At 37.0% G+C, this 23,347-nt stretch overlaps 3 protein-coding genes across 8 annotated transcripts; 1 reads left to right on the top strand and 2 right to left on the bottom strand.

The window, feature by feature from the left end:
• Positions 1 to 873: 873 nt before the first annotated feature.
• LOC114480670 (eukaryotic translation initiation factor 5A-1) lies at positions 874 to 7,501 on the top strand. 5 transcript variants are annotated; one of them, XR_003676147.1, is made up of 7 exons: positions 874 to 1,136; positions 2,444 to 2,616; positions 2,698 to 2,802; positions 3,539 to 3,670; positions 3,763 to 3,839; positions 3,923 to 3,973; positions 7,102 to 7,196. XR_003676147.1 is itself a non-coding variant. In XM_028475031.1 (6 exons), exons 2-6 carry the CDS (start codon positions 2,449 to 2,451, stop codon positions 7,221 to 7,223), a joined length of 582 nt encoding a protein of 193 aa, XP_028330832.1. In that variant the 5' UTR covers positions 874 to 1,136; positions 2,447 to 2,448; the 3' UTR covers positions 7,224 to 7,501. The 5 variants fall into 5 exon arrangements, 4 of the variants coding, with proteins under 4 accessions (XP_028330832.1, XP_028330831.1, XP_028330833.1 ...); XM_028475031.1 differs by lacking the exon at positions 3,923 to 3,973 and having other exon boundaries at positions 2,447 to 2,616; positions 3,763 to 3,817; positions 7,102 to 7,501; XM_028475030.1 differs by lacking the exon at positions 3,923 to 3,973 and having other exon boundaries at positions 3,763 to 3,817; positions 7,102 to 7,501.
• A 62-nt stretch (positions 7,502 to 7,563) lies between these two features.
• gps2 (G protein pathway suppressor 2) lies at positions 7,564 to 14,943 on the bottom strand. 2 transcript variants are annotated; one of them, XM_028475024.1, is made up of 11 exons: positions 14,737 to 14,943; positions 13,746 to 13,851; positions 11,652 to 11,761; positions 10,685 to 10,797; positions 10,526 to 10,605; positions 10,378 to 10,457; positions 10,124 to 10,295; positions 9,950 to 10,033; positions 9,781 to 9,857; positions 9,512 to 9,607; positions 7,564 to 8,004 (listed from the first exon to the last, which is right to left on the bottom strand). In XM_028475024.1, the coding sequence occupies exons 2-11, from the start codon at positions 13,825 to 13,827 to the stop codon at positions 7,912 to 7,914; spliced, it is 987 nt and encodes a 328-aa protein (XP_028330825.1). In that variant the 5' UTR covers positions 13,828 to 13,851; positions 14,737 to 14,943; the 3' UTR covers positions 7,564 to 7,911. The 2 variants fall into 2 exon arrangements, with proteins under 2 accessions (XP_028330825.1, XP_028330824.1); XM_028475023.1 differs by having other exon boundaries at positions 13,734 to 13,851; positions 14,737 to 14,932.
• A 1,424-nt stretch (positions 14,944 to 16,367) lies between these two features.
• gabarapb (GABA(A) receptor-associated protein b) lies at positions 16,368 to 22,507 on the bottom strand. The gene is made up of 4 exons (XM_028474220.1): positions 22,271 to 22,507; positions 17,063 to 17,141; positions 16,857 to 16,975; positions 16,368 to 16,764 (listed from the first exon to the last, which is right to left on the bottom strand). Exons 1-4 carry the CDS (start codon positions 22,358 to 22,360, stop codon positions 16,684 to 16,686), a joined length of 369 nt encoding a protein of 122 aa, XP_028330021.1. The 5' UTR covers positions 22,361 to 22,507; the 3' UTR covers positions 16,368 to 16,683.
• Between the last annotated feature and the right edge of the window lie 840 nt (positions 22,508 to 23,347).

Raw genomic sequence — 23,347 nt, 5'->3', positions numbered from 1 at the left:
TGCTGATATTGCATCGGATTGATATCAGTATCGGTCAATACTCAAGGCTGCAATATCGGTATTGTATCAGAAGTGAAAAAGTTGTATCGGGACATCCCTAATGACAGTGTAATGTCAGCCTTAAATATTTATACAAAAAATACACAAAAAGACAACAGAAATGCACAAAACTACACTAAAAAAGATACACAAAATGACTCCAGAATCACTACAATGGCAACAAAAAAAAACAATAATTATACAAAAAAATCCACAAAAAGACAACAGAAAGATACAAAAATACACACAATGACGTAAACAAAAAACTAAACAATATTTATACAAAAGTACAAAAAAACTACAACAGAAATGCACAAAAATATAACAACAAAAGGGCTCCAAAAACACGCAAAATGATTCCAAAAAACATACATTACAGAAAAATACACCAAACAACAACAAAAATATGAAAATGAGTCAAAATACACAAAACGAAATATTTATACAAAAAATACACTAAAATGACAACAGAAGTGTACAAAGCTACACTAAAAAAAGATACAAAAAAATACACAAAATAACTCCAGAATCACACTACAACGGCAACAAAAAACAATAATTATACAAAAAAATGCACAAAAGAAAACACGTATAGTGTAGCGTTAGCCAAGTTTTCACACAAAAAATATATATACTTAATCAATTGAACCCATCAAATTAGGAAAAGTCATTAAATATGTAAAAGTCAACTATTATTTTTTTGAATGATAACATTGAATGGGGTCAAATTGACCCCAAGGATAATTTAGCAGGGTTTAAGTAATTTTAACATAAAGATCCTAACAGGCTTGTGATGAGTAAACACAAGTCTTATTTTGACAGTCCTGAAAACGGTGCGTCACGTACCCTCGGCAGCTGGACGCTGGATGATGAGGAGCAGCTGCACTGGTTTCTTCGGCAGGTTGGGTTGGTTCTAACCTCTGGTTCCGTACCTCAGTGCTGGGTTCTACATTCGGTAGAGTCTGGAGCTCACACAGCAGGGAGGAGGTGGAATGAAAGAGGAATAAAGGAGACAGTTGGTTAGCAGCTGAGAGGAGGTTAAAGCAGAGCCCAGCAGTAGAAGGAGGACCTGGTATCACCGGGACCGGATCATCAGGGTGAGTCCTCCTCCTCCTCCTCCTCACAGGTCCAGTGTCACTTATCATGGACTGGATGGAATTATGGGGATGTGTCCTGAAAAGACCAGCTTTTTGCCGCACATCCGAACCATCCCGATTGCTTAGTCATCGGGCCAGATCCCGTCCTGTACCCCGGGGCTGGATCACCTTCTGTGGGTTACATTCACACTAACATTCATATTACATCTACTTCAGTCACGGAGGGTCCCGGTGTTTGTTAACGGTCTGATGGAGCCAGAATCCCCGTCATGTGTGCGGAGACCGTTCCGTTACCGCCGTGGACGGCCGGGTACAGGCCGCAGCCAGTCCGGGTTTCCAACCCTGCGGGCCGGACTGAGGCACTCACTGCCCGGGAAGGACTGGACACAACACCGGCTCGAAAACAGTCTGAAAAACTCCACTAATGGTTCATTATAAGAACTTTATAGTGTGAAAATCCTCCTCCTCACATAAACTATGTGTACACATGAGTTCAAACTATGAACTGAACTGGTTTCCAGCTTTCAGGTGTTCTCAACCTTGGGGTCAGGACCTCATTTGGGGTCGCCAGATGCCTTCAAGAAAAAAAGAATTTTTTTTTAACAATTTGAGCCCATTTTTGCGTATTTTTTTAGCATTTTTTCTGCAACTACACCAAACTTGTCATATTTTACCCTCCTTTTATCACTTTTTCTTGCCATATTTTTGCTCCTTTTAATGTATTTTTGCTACATTACTCCCATTCCTGCCAGTTCTCCGTCAACTTTCAATGCATTTGCTGCACATTTTTCCACTTTCAAGACATTTTGGGCACTTATAAACCCTTTCCACCACTTTTCCCAACTAAAGTTTAATATGTTGACCCATTATTGTCACTTTTGACCTCTTTTCACCTTCTTTCCTGCTTATTTTTTTCAAACTTAACCACATTCACGATTTGTCATGCTCATGACAAGTTTAAACACATTTTCAATTAATAGATGACACTACTCAGGCTTATATGATTTAAATAATTATTAAATCTCAAGCTTTGAATCTAACATTGAGAAAACACCATTGACTTTTATTTACGTGTCTAACATTATTGTTGTCGTTCCATGCAGCATAAAACTCAAGCTCATTTTCCAGTATGTGACAAATTAATAGAATTATTAAAAATAAAAAAATAAAAAAAACATTAGATCTGTTATCTCTGCTTTGATGTCATCTTACATTACAGTTTTCTGAGTTTTGTTCCAGTTGTTTTCAGTTCAAGTAAATTACTTAAATATTTTCTGGCTTGAGTCCATGTGTGTTCACTTTGGCAGAAGGTATGGCAGATGCCGATCTGGACTTTCAGACCGGTGATGCCGGGGCGTCGGCCACCTACCCCATGCAGTGCTCCGCCCTGCGCAAAAACGGTTTTGTTGTGCTGAAAGGCCGACCCTGCAAGATAGTAGAGATGTCCACCTCCAAGACTGGAAAGCACGGCCACGCTAAGGTCAGTGTTGGACTTCATAGCTGTGATCATGTTGTAGAGAATACAGTGTAGTTATATGAGTTTGATTTTTTACTTCTGCAGGTTCATTTGGTTGGTATTGACATTTTCTCTGGTAAGAAATATGAAGACATTTGTCCTTCCACCCACAACATGGACGTCCCCAACATCAAGAGAATGGAGTATCAGGTGAGTTCTACACAGGATTTGTTCTAGTTTGAGACAAAGTTTTCATACAGATCTGCTCATTATTCCACTAATGGTTTATTAAATATTTAACTTCTGAGCGATGTCTGTCATTTCAAAAGGGCAACGACGTGTAGAGAAAGTTGGACTTGTTCATTATTGTTAGTAAGGCTGCAAAGGGGCGGGAGCATTTCTGGCAAATTTATACGGGAACCTAAGCTCAGGAATTTTGATTGTATTCAAAAAAGTAAGCTTTTCATGGCAATTATTCATTGGAATTAACCGGACATCTGGAGAAATTTTGAATTACTGTCATATATTCAAAATAAACATAACATTTTAACCAAGGTTGTAATATTTCAAAGTTTGACATTTTTCACGGGGAATTTACAAAATGGAAGTACGGCCCTTAACGGGGATATTAAACGTAGTTGTTCAAATGACTCATAGTATCCGGTTAATTCTAATAAATAATTTTCATGAAAAGTTTATATTTTCTTAATATTTCCCCCAATAATTCTCGAGCAGAAACTCACCGGAAATGTGTTGCCGCTTTTGCAACCGTAATTGTTAATCACCCAGAATGTTCAACACATCCATATGTGACTAAACTCTGAAAAAGTGCAGTTTTTTTCAGGCATTTGTTCGATTGTCCAAGTCTGTGCAGTATTTTATTTAAAGTATTTTAATGTAAATCTATGTAACCAGGTGTGCTTTACTCTAATTCACTCTTCACCAGCTGATTGGAATCCAGGATGGATATCTGTCTCTGCTCCAGGACAGTGGCGAGGTGCGGGAGGACCTGAAGATTCCTGAGGGAGACCTGGGGAAAGAAATAGAAAGCAAGCATGATGCTGGGGAGGAGATCCTGGTAAGTGCATGTAGGGATGCGAAACCAAATAGAGAAAATAGTCTTGGTTGGTTCTACGACTGGTTCTTTACTGGCCTTTCTCCATTTCTCAGATCACCGTTCTTAATGCTATGGACGAAGAAGCTGCTATTGGCATCAAAGCCTTGGGTAAATAAATAAACCACTGCAGGTAAATTCAGATTCTCCAGCTGCAGATGTTCTCCTCCAAACAACACTGACTGAACCAGACTTTATCTCCTCATTTTGCTAAAGGATGACTCAGCAGAAACCATCAGCATGTGCCATGTCTTTGCTGTTGTACGTGTGAGTCTGACAACATGCGCATATGCAGTCATGGACGAAAGCATTGGATCTCCAGGAGATAAATAATTTCTCCCAGAAATAGTTGCAATGACAAATGTTTTTGGCATACACGTGTTTGTGCATTGAAAAAAACACAAAAAAGCAGGAGGAAAAAAAAGCCAAAATATACATAATTTTACACAAAATTAAAAAAAAAATTGATAAATAATTTTATTTCAAGCACATGGTGATCGTTCAAACTTTCGTCCATGACTGTATGCACTCACTCACTCACCAGCCACTTTGTTAGGGACCAGGTTGAAGATGATTCCCATCATCCTGAAAACCAACAGCAGCATCTGGAATTGACCTTTTTTGCAAAAGCCCCGCCCCCTTTATTTACTTTCGGGACGTCCGTCATGTTAGTTCCTCTGTTGGTCTCGTCTGTAATGGCTGGGAGAAGTCTAGCGGTGCATGTTAGTGACTCTTTTTGGAACAATACCTGCGAGATATCCTCCATATCCAGGCAACAGGGGCTACACTATACCGTGGAGGGATATATTCAACATATTAAAATAAACAATGAAGGGGACATATCAGACCAGTCATGCTGCTGCACTGCTGGGTAAGTTTTCTGATATCTTTCATCTTTAATAAGAGCGTTACCACAGCTAATGGGGATCTTAATAAAACAAACCGTTGCATTAGCTATAGCTAGCTAAACCTACAGGTGACCCAAAGCTAATAATTGATGGTAATATAGTAATATGATAGTTGCTAATAACTATATTAGTCGTCACCGCCTCCTCTTTTAACTCGTTATGTCAAGGCACTGTAATATCCTTCAACACCTTATAGGGTTGGGCAAAAAATCGATTTAATCGATTCATCGAATTTGTAGATAAAAATTATTTTTATTTTGCAAATTCGAGTTAAAAAAACAAAAATATTATTATAATTTTTTCCTGACTTTTACGCGTTCCGTCCTTGTGGGCTAGCGTGATGTGAGCCCGCCCCCTCTTTGTTTACATTTGTTTACCCATTGAGTATGCTATATGTGCACCACAGGCATGTTTAATTTTTTATTCGCACTATATTGAGATGCTAAGGGAAGAGTTTATTATTTTTTTAATTGTAATGTTATAGAATATGTAGTTATCTGATTTCTTAATCAGAAAATTGAAGCTACTGTGAAGGCGCTGTTGCACTTTTGCTTAAACCTGTGTTAAAGCTTGAAATAGTTGAATGACAGAGAATCATTTACTTTTTTTTTGGGATTGTTCTATGCATTTTAACTCTTGAGGACAATCACAGCAATAAAGTTGCACTTTTGACAATATATCTGATGTCTGTAGTCATTTTTAAGTGCATTGAAAAAAAAAAAAAATTGTAAACCGAATCGAAACATGAATTTTACCTTTTTTAGGTAAAATCGCCCAGCCCTAACACCTTATTTAATCAAAAGCAAATCAAGCTTTATTGTCATTTTGCTGAACATACACATTAGCGCAGACAAGATGAGATAACGTTAAAATACACTTCTAAAGCATACATGCATACTGACACACACACACGTTTTTATAGTTTTACAGTCCATTGTAAACATCGCTCCAGTTGTGGTTTTGGCTTTGGGAACAGATTGAACACGACTCCCCCAGCCAAACTCTTGGGGTACCTGGTATCTGACTTGCACAAGCCATGAGCACAACGCTCCACCATCGTCCCTGCTCTGAACGTGTCAGACCTTGCTTACTGTACATAGTAACGGTTGCTCGGACATACGATTGGACAATGAGTGTTCGTGGGCGGGCTATTGCGAAAGGTCAATTCCTGATTTCCTTTGGGTTGGTTCAAAGTTCAAAGTCAATCATTTTCTACTGACCTATGTACACCCAGGTGCTTCCATGTGATATATAATAATATATATGTAATAAAAGTGGCCTATGAGTGAAAAAAAGAAGTGTATTTTTCCCTGTCTTTTATGATTATGAAGAAACCCTTGCCTTTAATTCTGCCATCAATACTGGAAATATCACACATATAAGCTATAATTTATTATTTTTGTTTGTGTATTCATTATTTACTTTTGCTGGACATTATTGGATAAAATGATGCTTTTTTTCCTTCTCTTTTTGCATTGTTTGCACATTGACAGCTTTACTGTATTGCTGCATTATTTGTGCTTCAAGTGGTTTACTCGCATCTTCTTGCTGTGTGCTGTATCTGACTCACACGTTTACATTTGAATTTTGTAGTAATTCTGTTATATATATATTATTATATTTCTATATGGACTATTATGGAATAGAAGCTGCCTGTCCCTCTTACCCATGAGTAGAGATACAAAGTATTAATACGAGCACATGATTGATGCAAATACAGGATGCTATGATTATTAAATTAAAACCACAATTTTGCAGCGTTTTCAATCATAAAAACAATTAAACTGAAAATATGTTCCTTCTGCTCAATGTTCTAAATGTTCCACACCCTATGGATCACCACCATTCTGCCTTTAAGTGATAAATCCAATCTGATTGGTTAAGGCTATAATTATGACGGTATCAGAGTATGTTTACATGTAATATGTAAGGTTTTTTATTTATCTAGGTCATTTTCTATCAGAATATTTGATCTCCTGACATGATTCGACTGCCAATCGTCAGTCTTCCTCAGAGGCATCAGGAGATCTAATTTCCTGAAAAAAAGTTTACATATCTCAAAAAAGAAGACAAAATAAACTTGCTGGAATAATTTTTTACATGTGTCAGAAAAATACGACTATGAAACATCTAAGGCATACGTGTCAAACTCAAGGCCCCGGGGGGCCAAACCCGGCAATTTAAGAGCATCCAATTTGGTCTCGTAGCAGAAAACAGGAAAAAAAACCCCCAGAGAAACCATGAATCATTGTGTAAATTACCAACTAATTCAGTTGTAGATCTCTCCAAAATAATACATACATTCAATGAAACTTTACAATATTAGCAGGGCTCACATTTCCCCGTATTTATACGTGGAAGTGCAATAACTAAAATTAATTTGACACCTATGATCTAAGGGCAGTTGCATGCGTGTAATTGAAACTTCTTCTTTCTGGCCGTCCTTGATCTTTCTTCTCACACTGTTTCTTTATAATTCTGTTTCAGGGGCAATCACAATGCACTGGACCTTGGAAAAAACAAGGGAATATTGGCTCAATGCTATTCTCCCTCATTTCTTTTCCTCTTCAATCTCCCTTCATTTGGGCTCATTTAAATCCCAGTTTTAAAAATATACACGCACACATTGTTCAACCTGGACATACAGTACGCTGGAGGTTCTCATCAAAGTAGCTCCACAGTGATTCTGTAGCTGCTAACCTTCAGGTGTTTCCGTTTCCTGATTTATCAAGGGCTTCAACAAAAACGTTGCATTGTTCTGTTTAAGGCTTGTTCACAAACCAGTCGTGTTTGTTTGTGTGGCTTCAGTTTATAGAAAGTTTACCTGAACAAGCTCCTGCATATCACATGTAACTTGTCTAATAAATTAAAAGTTACCAAAACGGCATATGGACGTTGGTTTTGTCTATATTGCTTGTCCTAAATCAATAATAATGAACACAACACAAATAATCATGAATGAAGGTTTATTGAGTGTGTTTATAAAGGTTTGAAATAAGGCCAAACCAAAAATGGTTATAATCCTTAAATAAACCCTATTTTCTAAATGAAAGACAAACAATTCCTGTTACTGTTTATGTTTTTAGAATAAATGCAGAGTATTTACGATTTGTACACAAGCAGTTCAATAATGGCTGTATTCAATACAATGAGCTGCGTTTCGTTTTTTCTTTTTTTCTTTTTTACAAACATCTGAAACAGTGTCAAAAAAGTGAAAAGTGGGTGTTTAGAGAAGTGAAATGACAGCCAACACTTAGCAACAGTACAAAGCATTAAAAAAAGCAGCATGTGTTGGAGTCATTTGCCGTGGTGGTAGAACCTCTGGCCGCTCTGGCTGTGGGGGAGGAAACTATGGCGAGGAGCACCCTGGGGGGAGGTCTGGAATGGCGCCTGGTGGCACAAGACAACAAGTCACTCAGTGGAATTTAAACTGCAATTTTTGCCATATAGATTTTTTGCATTATATGTGCAGGTGAACTAACTTATATTAGGGGTGGGCATCGCCATGAATCTGACGATACGATATGCGTGTCATGATACTATATATCTCAATTCTAAACAATATGATATATCCCACTACGATATATCACGATTAGGGCTGGCACGATATGCGCGCCCATGCATTGTCCGACTAAAACAAAGATTGTGGCATAACTAACGTGAGTGGCTCCTCAGAGTTTCAAAAGTGCAAGGCAGTGAAGACACGCACTTGTTTGTCGAAGGTAGCTGTTCCCCGTAACCCTCGTCCTTTATCCCATGTGTGACTGGACGGCAGCGCGTCGAAGCGACAACTAGGAAACACGCGCCGTGACATCAGCGGCAGCAGCACACGCACGTTTTCAACATAAATCTTAAATTCTGTTGGTTCAGGAATGACACCATGACAGTCTGCCGACTCCCACTGCCTTTTTATTTTTTTTATTGAATGCTACCTCTGACTCTGAATGCATTATTTTGTACTTTTATATTCTTATTTGAACTTTATTTTGGAATTTTGAGTTGAAGAGCAATAAACATATATTGCAATGTTAAAGAATTCATGTTTTTTTTTTTCATTTTAGATATGTAAATAAACATGTATAAATTACTTTTAGTCAATTAATGGGGAGATAATCGAATCGAACTGGAAAAATAAATAGTTAGATTAATCAATGCATCGAAAAAATAATCGCTTGATTAGTCGTTTATCCCAACCCTAATCACGATAGTAAACAACACAATATAAAGCCAATAAGTAAACACGTTAATATGGGTTTAAGATTGTGCTTTTATACATTTTGTATGTAGGGAAAAGCTCAACCAGGGACAGGAGTTGAGAACTAGCACTAGCTAAACACTCTGCATTTTTCAAAAAAGTTTAACTTTTGCTTCTACAACAGATTCTGATTCTAATTCCAGCAAGTTCATTTTGTTATCTTTTTTGAATTAATATCTTAAGGTTTAATTTATTCAGACAACTTTTTGCAGGAAATGTACTTTGATCTCCTGACCGACTGTGGTTAAATTATTTTAAAAAAGTAACCACATACATCTATTAAAGTGAAAATAAAGTGCAACTGATGTAAAAGCTAAAATGCATTCCGTAGTGAAATAGTTTAAGAAGGTCTGATGTGGTTCACTGACACCTAGTGACCGGGCGTTTATGTGCTAATACGTTAAATGTTTCCTTTCATTAAAAAACATGATTAAAAATATCGATTTTGGACATTTTTGGGATCGATATGATTATCACGATGTGACATATCGCAATATATCGCCAAGTCGATTCTTACACCCTAACCTAGATTGCAATTCTTATTGAAATGATTGAATTATTTACAGTGTTACAAAATAAAATCACAGATGCAAAAGTAACTTCCAGATGCTGTTTACTGTATTTTATTTTTCTAGCGCTCACCTTTGCAGTGGGAATCTGCACTGCCATGGAGGGGGTTGGAAGGAGGCCTGATGCAGACGGATGCATGGCTGGGGGGTGCATTGGCCTCAAAGCACCCTGGGAAACAACACAACAACAGAAAAATGACCTTAATGACTTTAACACATCTTTGTAATTAATCTGAGGAAATCGATACAAAAAAATACACCCCGATGCTGTATCTTTTTTTGGTTTTTTGCTTTATAATTTCCATAATTACTGAAATCATCGTATTATAAAATCAGTCTTACTGCATCGGTGAAGCCAGATTGTTGGTTAGCATGTTCAAGCTGTTTCTGCAGAGGGATTCCTGCTCCTGGGATGTATCCTTAGAAAAAATAACAACTAATTACACCGCTGACCAATAGTTAGAAGAGTCTGTGAACTTTTCATGTAAAACATGGGAATGACAGAGGTTACCAGGCTGGGAGGTGAAGTGACCGTGGACAGGGTAACCAGCCTGCTGATGAGGAAGGTACTGCATCGCCTGAAATGCAGACGCACCTGGAAAAAAAAGGAGAGAAAACCTTAAATGACCTGATACACTGTAAATAAAAAGACAGAGATAGTTTCTCAGAGTCTGACGTTTCTTACCTCTTATCTGAGAGCTACTCGCAAAACTGACTGGGACTGATGGTCCAGGGGCATAGGTTGATGAATGCTGGGCCTGAGCCACGCCGTAGGGCTCATGAACCCCCTGACCCCCGCTGAACTGTCCGTGCTCTGCAGAGCCTGAGCTGAAGCTCGGCGTCTGATAATGACGAGCCTGAAAAAGAAGAAAGTTCACTCGCACAACAGCAAATCTACATTTTTTAATCCATTTGATTTGTAAAAAATGTTTCACTTACTGGGAGCACAGCAGCTGGAAACAGCTGTTTACTTCGTTCCCCCAGCAGAGCACCAGTTCGACTGTGGCCGACTGGATTACCTGAAGGATAAAAGCATTATTAAATCAATAAGTCTGAACGCTAAAAGCTTTTCCAGTCAAAGTCTCACCTTGTATGCTGAGCAGATGCTGTCCTGCATGCATGGGCAGACTGGGCTGGTAGCTGGCTGAGGTCAACGTGGTGATGTCACTACAGGAAATAACACATTATTATGAGACAACAGTTATTACACAACACACAAACTTACAATTGAAACCATTAGCGTTACCTTTGCTCCTTTCTGCGCCGCTTTTCTTCCTCGTGAAGAACTTTCTTGAGCTGTAAGAAGAGCTGATGTTTCTCCTCTTGGAGTCCCTGGAGTTTCTCACCCATCTTCATCACCTGACCAATACATCAGACACAACTAGAAATCAGTGCAGCCGATTCATCTATAACCGGTTAATCGCTCGGTCTAAAATACAGTACTATTTGTGGTATAGAGTGCATCACTTTCCAAAAAAAAAAAGAACAATATTCCTGTCAAAATCCCCAAATTGCAGATGTACAGTGGCTGTCCCAGTTTAATCATCACACCAGTACACAGTTTTCCCTCCAAAAGCTGCGTTTACTGGACACGTGTGCCAACTTACTGAAAAATCCAATTCTAAATGAAAAAAGTAGCAGCGGAAAACCTGGGATGCAACTGATTTTTTAAACTTTGTTACATATCTATTTTTTTTTTTACATTGTATTCAGAAAATAGTTTGTATAAGTTTACCTTTTCTTATTTATCAGTGACTTTACAGTACTTTTGTTGACAGAGTTACTAAATAATAAATAAAAATTATCTATTGTTTTTAATTTACAAGTGTTTTGCGTCTTTTGTAGCGACATATATGGTAGAAAATACGGTATGTAATTGATGTATTAACTTTTATTATATTTTATTTATTTATTTTATTTTTGACATTGTATTCCATAAATATAATTTGTACAAGTTTGCTTTTTCTTATTCATCAGTAGCTTTACTGTCCTTATGTTGTGTTACTAATTAAATAATAGAAAATGTAAAAACATGTGAGTGTTTTGCTTCTTTGTCTTAAAATCATATTTTGTTCATGCACGGTATACATCCTGTGTATATGGATGTTCTTATTTCATATAGCGGTCGATAAATTGGCTATCAACTGATATATCAGTTATTGACAGATACATTAGCCCTAATAACCCCGTATCTGTCCGGCTCTACTTCCAACCTGTTCTTTGGTTTCCTCCAACGACATCCTCTCCTCGATTTCTTTTGTCCTCTTTCTCTCTTCCTCTTCTTTCATCTTTTGCTCCATCATTTTATCCACCTCCTCTTCCTCTGCACACGACAAAAACACACAAGTACAAAATATAACTAAGTGCAAAATAAACGCCTAAATCACATTGTTCAAATCAAGGCCGAGGACCAAATCCCGGCCGTTTAAAGCCACCAATTTGGGCCTGCAGAAGAAAGTAAAGAATAGGGTTCCTACAGCTTCAGTCAAATCAAATTCAAGTCTTTTTGTTGCCATTTGAAATTACATTTAAGATCAACTTAGCAGTAAACACAATTAGGGGGAAAAAATGCCAATTACATAGGGTTAGGATCCTTTTTTTTCCCCAGTGTCTAGTGCAGACGTGCAACTGGCAGCCCCCAAAATAAACACACAAAAATACACAAAAACAATCAAAATAACTCTAAACACACAAGATGACTACAAAAATAGCCAGAAATATAGAAAACAACAATAATAATACAAAAACCATTATGAAAAGCCATTAAGAAAAATCTTCATTGGACAGGCAATTTTCATTGTTTGCAGTTGGTTCCACTGTCCTGACTGCACCATGTTACGGTAACATATATACCGTATATTAAAAACAATGTTACCATTTATTTTGAAATGTGAGACTAATTACAATCATTACGGTTACTAGTTACAATGTAAGACTTACGAAACATTAATTTAAGACATTAGCTTCATGAATTTAATGCCTTTTTATTAAGACTTTTTAATTCAAAGGATTCTTTCGCGGGAACCCTGACAAAGACAGAGAAATCATTCATCGTTGTGTAAATTACCAATTAATTCAATTTTTATATCTCAGTCCCTCCAAATACACAAATTCAGTGCAACTCACTTTTCCTTTTCAAAATCTTTCAATTTTACTGAAATTATTTGGGAGAAAAAATACCCAAATTAATTTTTTTTTAAATGGTCACAAAATCAAAGAAATTTCAGTGAGAATCCTGCAGCGACTGGTATCTGTTACTTATTGATTGGACATGTTGGTGCCTTACACTTTATTGTTCATAATAATAATCCAATAATGTTGGAATGGCATTTTTTCCCCTCCTATAATTTGTGGCCCTTACAACCCAACACTGGGCCGTATTCGGCCCCTGAACTAAAATGAATTTGACACCCATTGTCTAAATGATAATGTAGAATGAACCTCTGGACAAGAAAATGGTATACAGTAGTCCCTCGTTTATAATATCCCGCATTAGGCGAAATCTGCGAAGTAGTCAGCTTTATTTTTTAATATTATTATACATGTTTTAAGGCTGTAAAACCCCTCACCACACACTTTATACACTTTTCACAGACAGCAATTAACATTTCTCACCTGTTTAAACACTCTCAAAGTTCAAACCTTCTTAGATTTTAAAACATAAACCTGTTTTCAAACATACAGCACTTCAGAGTCACACTGATAGCGATTAGACATTGATGCCGAACGCATTCAGAGTATTCACGTTAACACGAACACCGGTGTGTTCACCCATTCAACCATGGAGTAGAAGCTGTATGTGACCACCTGGAGCTGTATGACACAGCCTTTATAACCAGGACCGGACTAGGAAGGACTTGGCGTGAAGGAGAATCAGCAAGGAGGTGGTAGTAGCAGGTAAAAGTTCTCTCTGTAGCACTGAGCTAGGTTAGCATTAGCCGCTAATCACGCCGGGTTTTTTCGCTGGTGGTTTATGTTTATGAGAGGAGAAAAATGAGTACAGCTCCTCGCTTCAGCAGGTAGGGAAACTCACCGAGTTGGATGTGTCGCTGGTGGGTGAACGCAGCATTAGCCAATCAGGATGCAGAACAAAGCGCGTTCATACGCCGTAAAAAAAAAAATGCATCCAAAATTGCACTGTAAAAAAAAATCTGCGAAACACAGAGGCCGCGAAAGGTGAAGTTTTTTTTTTTTTTTTTAAACTACAAAATCTGACATATCTATCTGTGCAGATGGGAGGTTAAATCTAATGAGAATCAAAGAGTAGACAGCAGTCCGTCAATATGTGTGTGTACCTTGTCGCTTACGCTCTCTCTCCCTCATGATGTGTTTGTGCAGGGCTCGGGCCATGGCGTTGGAAAGCTTGGGTCTCTCCAGCAGGGCAGGCATGGTGACGGGCAGTGGAGGGGCCAGCTGGAGAGGGTCACACACACAAATATTAAAAAAAAACAAAAAACATTGGAATACATTAAAGTCAACACTAAAGAGTCTAATTTATTTATTGATGGAGTAGAGCATTGGTGTTAGCAGGGTTGAGGTCAATTACATTTTTGAACTACAATTATCCACGTTCAATTACAACTCATTCATGATTATGATTGCAAGCATCTTTTGCAATTACAATGATTATTTTTCCTGACATAATCTTCCCATTTGTTTTTCATCTTTTGGTTAACTTGTTAGGCTTTTTAATTCATTAAAATATCGGTTTTTTAATATTTTGTCGCTTTAGTTTTTTTGGTGTCAGTACACCCATATATTTATTTTATATATTTGTTTTAAATGGTAAAATGTTCCTCAAGAGAACTGGCAGATAATGGTAAATTACATTGCAATTGACAGTTTTTAATAAGAACTTTCATGCCGATTACAATATCAATTATCTGAACGCATTTACAAATTTATTTTTCATTTCACAACAGGAACATATTTTTTAAATTACAACTCCGCAATAATTGCAATTAATTAACAATTACACGATTACAATTATAGTGGTCCCCAACCCTAGGTGTTAAAACTGAAGGCCATGCTAATCTAAATCTATCAGCCAACCGGTAAATTAAAACGAATAACCTCAAATGTATGCAACAAGAAACTGTCTTTGCCCTAAAATAACACTTTTTCTATTAGAAATCTAGACTGCACCGTGTTTCAACAAGCAACGAAACGTACAAGAGTAAACATTAGCTTGCTATGGGTGCTAGCTGCAGGATAGCTAGCATCGTTACGTATTACGTGGTGTCTGATAAACGTCGTAATTTACTGCATTGTACCGTATTATACTGTGAAAAACCCTACCTTTATTCGTTTGTGGGTCGTTCAGGATGAACTTAACCGTTTATGTTGTTCAATAAAAGCCCCTGGTGATGATTTCGGTATAGCTGAAAACCACAAAAAAATAAAAACTAGACCGGAAATGGCGTAAGAGGGCGAGGCGCCAACCTCCGTAAAACTACACAGAAGAATCAATTCGAAAAGGATTATGGGATTTGTCGTTTCTCGCGTGCAACAGCAAAATCCTCTCGTATTTTTTTTTAATTTTATTTCATCATTGATCATTTAATTATAAATAAATAGGTCCATGATCAACCAATACAAATGTACTGTATTTACTTTCACATTTCGCTTCACTTTTACTCCTGACGTTTTTCTCTTTTCGTGTTTGATTTTGTAATGCTCATTGAAGCATTGCACTGCTTAAGTAAACAGATGAAAAATACACTGTACTCTTTATCCCATTCGTTCTCAACTTTGGTGTCTCCAGATGCCTTCAAAACACATTTTTTTTAACAATTTGAGCAATTTTTTTTGCTTTATTTTTACCCTTTTTCTGAAACTCACCAAACTTGACACATTTTAACCCATTTTCATCATTTTTTCTGCTATATTTTTGCTCATTTAATGCACTTTTCACTTTCAAGACATCTTTGGCACTTTTCCCACCTAATGTTGCATATATTGACCCATTAGTGTCACTTTTAACCTCTTTTCTCTATATTTGTCATGCTTGTTATTGACAATTTAATCACATTCAAGATTTTTTATATCTATTATTTACCAGTTTAACCTAATTGTTCCTACTTTTTTCTGCCACTTTCACCCCTTTTTACTAGTTTCCCAGCATGTTTTTGGCCACTCTAATTTGGAACTTTTAACCAATTTCTGTGGTTCTAAAACCCAATTTAACCCATTTTAATTGTGATTAAAACAAGGATTTACATCTTTAAAATGACTATACACTATAGCACCCGAATATCAATAAACTTCCCAGTTTCTGGCACCTTTATTTTGGAGGCTGAAAAAGTTGAGAACCACTGGTGCCGCTCTTAAACTTGGTTCTTGCACCAGAAAATTCTCAGGTGACCCCCCCCCCCCCCCCCCCCCCAGACTTACATGTTTTTCTAAATAACTGAAAGAGTTGCACAGTATTATTGTGCGACCATGTAAGAAAACAAACTAAAATATTCAGGAATGACGACAAACACTGTTGGCTTTTCATCATTTTTATGGTCATGAATAGAGAGAAAGCCAGTAATGCAGCTGCATACAGAGTTCAAATCGTAGATCTTTTTAAAAAAAAAGGAAGAAAAAAAAAGAGAGAGAGAAAGAAAGAAAACTTAAAAAAAAGATAATTACACTCAGCTTTACAACAACTTTAGAGTGTAAACCCTCTAAAATTAACAACAACCATAATAATAGAAGCGGTCAACAGAACAGCCTTTACCACTGAAAGCAGGGGATGATTAATGCATCTGAATTTCATTATACTCCATTATACTAGTGAGAAAAAACAACCAACCATGTCACATTCTAGGAAACAAACTGCTGCAAAACAGTTATCCTTCACTCTGACCTGAACATACTTACCTGCCTTTAGGTGGAGGAAGCTGCTCATTTAAATCCTAAAAAACCAAGTCAATGGTGATACGTTCAGATTTTTAGTTCATTATTTAATTCATAATCATTTTTAACCCTCAAAAGAGAGTGATTATGATACTTTTAATAAGAACAAAAACTGGCCTCAATGCCCTTGAACAAAGCCTGCTATTGAGGCAAAAGAGGAGAAAACTATAATTCAGACTGGATGATGATTACTTATGGGAGGTGAAAGTGCATTTGGACATGTTTATGTTTACTCTGGGAACGTTTAGCTGCAGAGCTGGATTTTATATTCCAATGGATGGATGGTGGAGGTCTTGGTAGAGGTGTGCTGTGGGTACAGGAAGAAGGGAGCTGATGATGGGATCACATTTCCCTTTGGCTGCTACCGTACACACTCTCATCACTGTAGGCAATGTAGAGGAAAAAGTCTTCTTCGTGATGCTCCTGGAAGACAAACAGACAGTGACCGACATGGATTAGTTGGACCATGAAGTGGATTAAAGCTGAATATTTCCCCTGTGAGACTCGTCTCTTGCCTGGTACAGCGCTCCCATGGTCGCTGAGGTGGGTGGAATGACGTTGTTTACAAAGAAGAAGAGCGCGTCCTCAGCTCGCAAGTGGATTCTTTTCCGGATGAGGAAGTAAAACTGGCCCACTGATGAAAATCGGAGAATGCAGGATTAGAAACTCGAGGCACACAAGACGTGGATCAGAAAACAAGCCTCCCATGATGCAACGCTACCTGTCAGGTCGGAGGGGACAAGGTATTTCTTCTTGTCCAAATCTCCTATTCTAGCTTTAGGGGCTTTCTCCACGATTACCTGAAAAACAAAGCAGCAGTTTTCAAACAGGCCTGGCCAGTAGTGAACAATTATTACAGTCATTTATTTTATTTCTAAATCAAATAATCATAGAAGAGAAATCACACATTATGCAGGCGTTATGCTTCTTGATCTTATCACATACCAGATTAATCCTTTTGAGCTGTTTATTGTACACAACAAATAAACATACAAGAACCGCAAAAAATTATTTCACATTTCACACGACCTTCTAAATATGTGTTGGTTAAATAAAAGGTCTAACAGTCTACACAACAAAGTCCTCCCCAAGTTAAACAATAAAAATAATTAATTCAACATTTAGTTTTAAATTCATAACATTTGACATTATTTAAGCTGTGATAATGTGCAGTGCATGTAGTTATTTTTTAACTCTAATACCTGTTAAGATTAAGATTAAGATTAAATCGGGCTTTCGCCTTTAATTGGCCATGTAATGTTAGTACATTATTGGAATTTGTCTTCTGCACTTAACCCATCCCTGAGGAGCAGTCGGCAGCCATTTTGCGGCGCCTGGGGAGCAGTTCGGGGTTAAGGGACTTGCTCAACATCCCACAGTGACGGCCCCGGTGAGGCTTGAACCGGCAACCCTCCGATTACAAGCCCAGCGTCCTTAACCACTAGGCCACCACTCCCCTAGGGGTGTTAGGGGTGTGTCCAACCACAAAACAATTCACTAACATGTACACTGCTACAGCTTCCATTAAACCAGTGTTTTTCAACCCTGGGGCAATGGCCCCATGTGAGGTCGCCTAGAATTACAATGGTGTTGCGTGAAATGCAAGAAATAATAATTAAAATTACTGATTTTAGATTCTTTTCAAATGATATATTTTTTCAAATATACTGTAAATGTAGTTCAAATAAAATGCAGTATAAAATCTGGGATGGCGCATCTTGTCCTTCCTACTCTGTAATTGTCAAACACTATAACAAACATGATCAAAAACAAATTCTTAAAAAAAATAAACAACTAAATAAAAAGTCTGGGGTCGCTAGAAATTTGGGATATCAAAATGGGGTCTCAACCAAAAAAAAAGTCAGGAACCTCAGCTTTAAACATGAAGCAAAATAACAATAAATGTTTTTTTAAGAAACCATTGCTATTGATTTTTATGCAATTAAGTTTCAATTTGTATGTCAATTTTTTTTCCTCGTACTTTTTCAATTTTTATTTAAATATTTTGAAAATACAGCTGAACCATCTCTGGGTAATTAATAACAACACTCGTCACTTTGACGGCTCAAGCCAATATGCAATTAAACTGACAAACTCACTATTAGTGCATTGTTGTTTTTAACACATAATTACATGTGTATATCTGTCTTGATTTTGGATAAAATGTGTTTTGCAGAAAAATGAACCCGTGCTGTTGGTTAAGTCTCTGCTTTTAATGGATGCTTCCTGTTGAGGTGCTGCTGAGCTAATGCTAATGCTAACACACTGCACAGCAATGTCTTTTTTCTTTAATGGGTAGTGCTCCCACACATCAAACACTCGCTGTTGTCTTCATCTCTGTAAACTTTTGTCGCTAGTTTTGCCATGCTCTGCTGACTGCTCTGTGTTTCTTTCTGTAACCATGTCAACAGTTCAATAGTAGAACTCAGGCCAGCGTTGATCCATGAAAATGAATCTGGGCGAAAAGCAAAAATGAAACCAAGTGGCTCCGGAATCACTAAATAAACAATACCTTTTTAAAGCATGCTATTATCAACAGCATTATTAAAGTTTACACAATGTTTGCATACAAAAAAAAAAAAAAAACAATGAATTGACTTATTTTCTTAATCTCTTTAATTCACATATTGTTCACGCCTACTTTCAAATGTGCTCCTGAATCTCAATATGAACGCACAATGTTAAATGAAAGAGGATTGGCCTTTTTTAAATGATATTTCTTTTTTTGGTTCTATTTCAGTGACTGCTCTGACCTTGCTGTATGCAGCAGACACTGTCAAAACTAAGCAAAATTATCAAGCTGATGAAACGTCGAGCACTCAACTTTTGTTTTGTCTTGATTGTGTCAAATAAGGAAAATTCCAAGGCTTCAAGAATCTCTTACTTGTACTGATTGTATCTTCTTTGTTGACCACAGTCTTTTCTACAAATGTGAACACAGAGCTGCTAATAGTAGGGCCCTAGAAAATCCATGAAAACAGAATCTACTGCTGAATGCTGAAATTGACAGAATCGGGAATAAATCACCATGACACAAGAAACCTTTTTTTAATGGGGAAATGTTTCTGGGGACCGCTCATTAGATGTACCGCCCGCCTGCCCCCTCCCATCCTGGCTGCTTTAAATTGGTCCGATCTTAGCCTGAAAATGAATATCGAATTCAAATTTCTGTATTCTCCGATTTTTATTTAATTTTTTCCTTATTTAATTTTTTATTTATTTTATTCAATTGTAGAATACTGTAGATATCATGTTGAAGGTTAAAATGTATGTAACCAATTGGTTAATAAAAAATGGGTCAGTTTTTCTCATACCTACTGTTGCTGACTATTGTTCTCTGTTTCAGTAACATTACTTGATCAAGCCTTTTCTAACATTCCACACTATCCACACATATCGGATCGATATCGGTATTGGCTGATATGCAAGGCTGCAATATCGGTATCATATCAGAAATGATAAAGTTGTATCTGGACACCCCTACTTTAAACACCACCTAAACCACCTGAAACACTGTCTAAACTGCCAAAAAAAAAAACTATGCAAATCATCACTCACTATAAAATCAGAGCCAACCAGAGCCTGCAACGCTCCGTCCCTTACTTGTCAAGCGCAGCATCGCTCCATGAAAACATAATCACCATTAATCAGTTTCATCTGCTCGGAGCGTTCAAACATCTCATCAGAGCTACAGAAGATCTGTGGGATAAAGTTGTTCTGTTGTGTGGACGAGACCATCGCAGGTTAATGATAACTTCTGATACTGTAAAATATTCTGGCCCCTAGTGGTGAATTAACTGATGTATCCCTGTGTCCATTTATTTTTGTGTAATTATTAGAGTCTGGAAATATGTCATCGGGATGATTTAAATTAAGTTAATCTAAACTTAATCAATAAACCTGCTCAGACTCAGTAAACCATTGATCCCTGAGAGGAAATCGGGTGATATTAATGCTGCTCTCATACATCTTTATAAAACATATGAATAATTAAAAAATGAGCAGTCAGAATAATCCATGGCAGTACAACTTATATTTACCTTTTATTTGTATCTGACTAATTATTTTAAATTACATTTTTTATTTTTGACATACATTGTTTAATTGTGTGTGTGTTTTTTTTTTTTTTAAAAACTTATTAGTATTTATTTTTGCTTCCTCACAGAAATTAAAAACGAATATTTTCTGAAAAAATTGATTAATATTTCTAAAAAAAACTGAACTAAAAAAAGTGTGGAAAAAACAGAATTTGGGCAAAAAAAACAAACAGATTCTATAGGGCCCTATAATAGGCAACACATAATACTTTAACAAAACGTATGCACGTGCTGATTATATATATTGAAAAATACAAAACATATTCTCCAATTCAAACATAATTTGACCGTACGCGTCACACACACAATCAGACAAAATGTTGCCCTTTTCATGCATCCTGTTTTTCCTTAAACCCAGCATCTACCTGACAGCCTGGAGCTCCTGTACTGAACACATCTGAACTGAGATCTAAGTATATCAGTTACCACCACTCCTCCTCCTCGGTAAACTGAGGTAGCTTTGACCCCAGCTGTGGTCCTCATTTGGCCTCTCTTCCTGTAAGGAAAACAATCTCTTGCGCAGCCCAAAGCACTACATTATTTAGCCTACAGAAAATTACTATTACAGTACTACTACTCATCACTAATAAGGATTGACCAATAATTTGCATTTCTGACAACAATTTTTAAGATTTGGGCTAGGTTTAGGTTTAGTCTTAGTCACAAGACCGAAACTGGCCAATGCCTGACCTATCACATGACCTAAACGGGCCATTGAGGGGCTCTGCGTACGGATAGATTGTCGGTATATTGTTACATCTACTGTATGAATAAACAAATAATGTACTGTATACAACCTAATTCCAGATTTACACTAAAATGTTATTTTTATAGCAAATGGCTACTTCTAAATATTGGTTTCCGTGCTCACCATCCTGATAATCAGTATTGGTATCGGTCCTAAAAAAAAACATGTCAGTCGACCCTCAATTTAAATAAGTGATAAGTGTAGAAAAACAAAAGTTTTTTAATTAGTTATAGTTGGTATTACTGCTCTGAGATATGTTGTGTTGTACTAGATTAATACAGATAAAAAAGATTTATTGTTTGAGAGGCAGCATTTTAAACAAGTTAGAGCAAATACAATAATTCAACATTGCCTTTATATATATATATATATATATATATATATATATACACACACACACACACACACACACACACACAGAATGCAAGCTAATACATACAAATGCATAAACTGCATTAAATAAGGACTAGTCATGTGACAGATATCATTTAAAATACTTAATCTCTTCTAATGTGAAAAAACAATTGCTATTCCTTATTGTGAAAAATTGTTGAATTCCCAGCTGTGACATGAATTCTTTGACTGACCTAAAAACAACCAAACCATGTTTGAGAAAAACAACCTGATGTCTGTCAACAAGCGCAGGGCCGATAAAAAACACTCACACCAACTATTTAGAGGAGCTGCTTGGTTTCATCACTCAAGCCTTTAACTCAGCCTCTCACACCACAACTACGCTTAGAAACAACCGATGAACGACTGCAACAATCAACGCTTTGAGTAGGGCGTTAGACACAATTTGTTTGATTAAAATATGACGATTTAATTTAATGCGGAAGCATATCTGAAAGCTATCGCTAGCTGGCCTGTTTACACGGGGCCGACATTCGTCGTTAACTTTTTAAATTAAATACGTGTCAGTCAAGTACCAACAAATAACACAACATGTGTATATAGCATTAACAATGTTATTTGTTATCATGTAAAAACAATTATATCAAATACGTTAACCTAAGACGACCATTACCAGCCGTAAACAGTGGACACAGCTAAGCTAAGCTAAGCTAACATTAGCTATACTCACTGGCACCCTATCCGGATACTTCTTTCTTATTTTCTCGCCCTCGGACCGCCTCTTCTCAAAGGGGTGCTCTTCTTTGTACTGGAACTTCATCGTTGAGATAGAGAAAGAGATGACGGACAACGAAGGCCGGTCACTCCTGGGTTTTACTAGCGAAGCTTTGGGCTCGAATCAAACTGCTGACACACAAACACGGCCAATGTGCTAACTGATTAGCACGCTACAGCTGTTTTCCTTGTGCGACTGAAGCGGAGGGATACAATAACAACGTGACGTAGACGCTGGGCTACGTCTTCGTTGTGGACTTTATACTTCGACAGGTGACATCAAATCATCTTATGTCATGATTATCCTTGTATATAATACAACTTAGAAAGATTAAATTCAATCGGTAATCGGTTATCTTAAAAGCAACATGATGCGGTTTTTTTCAGGGGACTATTTTATTTTTATCAACTGCTGCGCATGAGAACGTAGGGCGGAGCGGTGAGAAGGCCCCTGTCCTTGTCATATGACCGCGGCCCAGCAGACAAAACCAAACACTGAAGAAGAAGAACTACCTCTGTATGTGGATGTGGACTAAAAACATCACATACATATTCTGAAAACATGTCCCCAAAAATTATTCAGGCTTATCCATTATATTATGCATGAAATATGACATTTTGAGTATTTATTAGGATTTGTTTTGCAGCAAAAATAAGGATTTAAAAAAAAAAAAAAAAAAAAAATAAATATTATTATTATTAGTTGTCCCAAGAAAACTAAACAACTCACTTATATACATTTCTGGTGGATCTCCAAACCGTCCCCACAAAGCTGCGAGCATGAAATTGTCTAAAGTTTTTAATATGTTGAAGCAGAGTTCCTTTCGCCCGGACTAAAAAGTAAACTATGTCACCAAAATTATTCAGGTGTCTCCATAATAATACACACTAAATATGACATTTTGAATATTTATTAGGATTTTTTTATTTTTTTTTGCAGCAAAAATAAGGAATTTTTGATAATTCATCCCCCAAAAAAAACTAAAAAGACACTAAACAACACTATCTAAATCTCTGGTCAATCTCCAAACTG

Source organism: Gouania willdenowi, chromosome 18, assembly GCF_900634775.1.
Source record: "Gouania willdenowi chromosome 18, fGouWil2.1, whole genome shotgun sequence".
Taxonomy (NCBI): domain Eukaryota; kingdom Metazoa; phylum Chordata; class Actinopteri; order Blenniiformes; family Gobiesocidae; genus Gouania; species Gouania willdenowi.
Note: the sequence above shows the minus strand (reverse complement) of the source record. Positions and strands in the feature narration are given on the sequence as shown.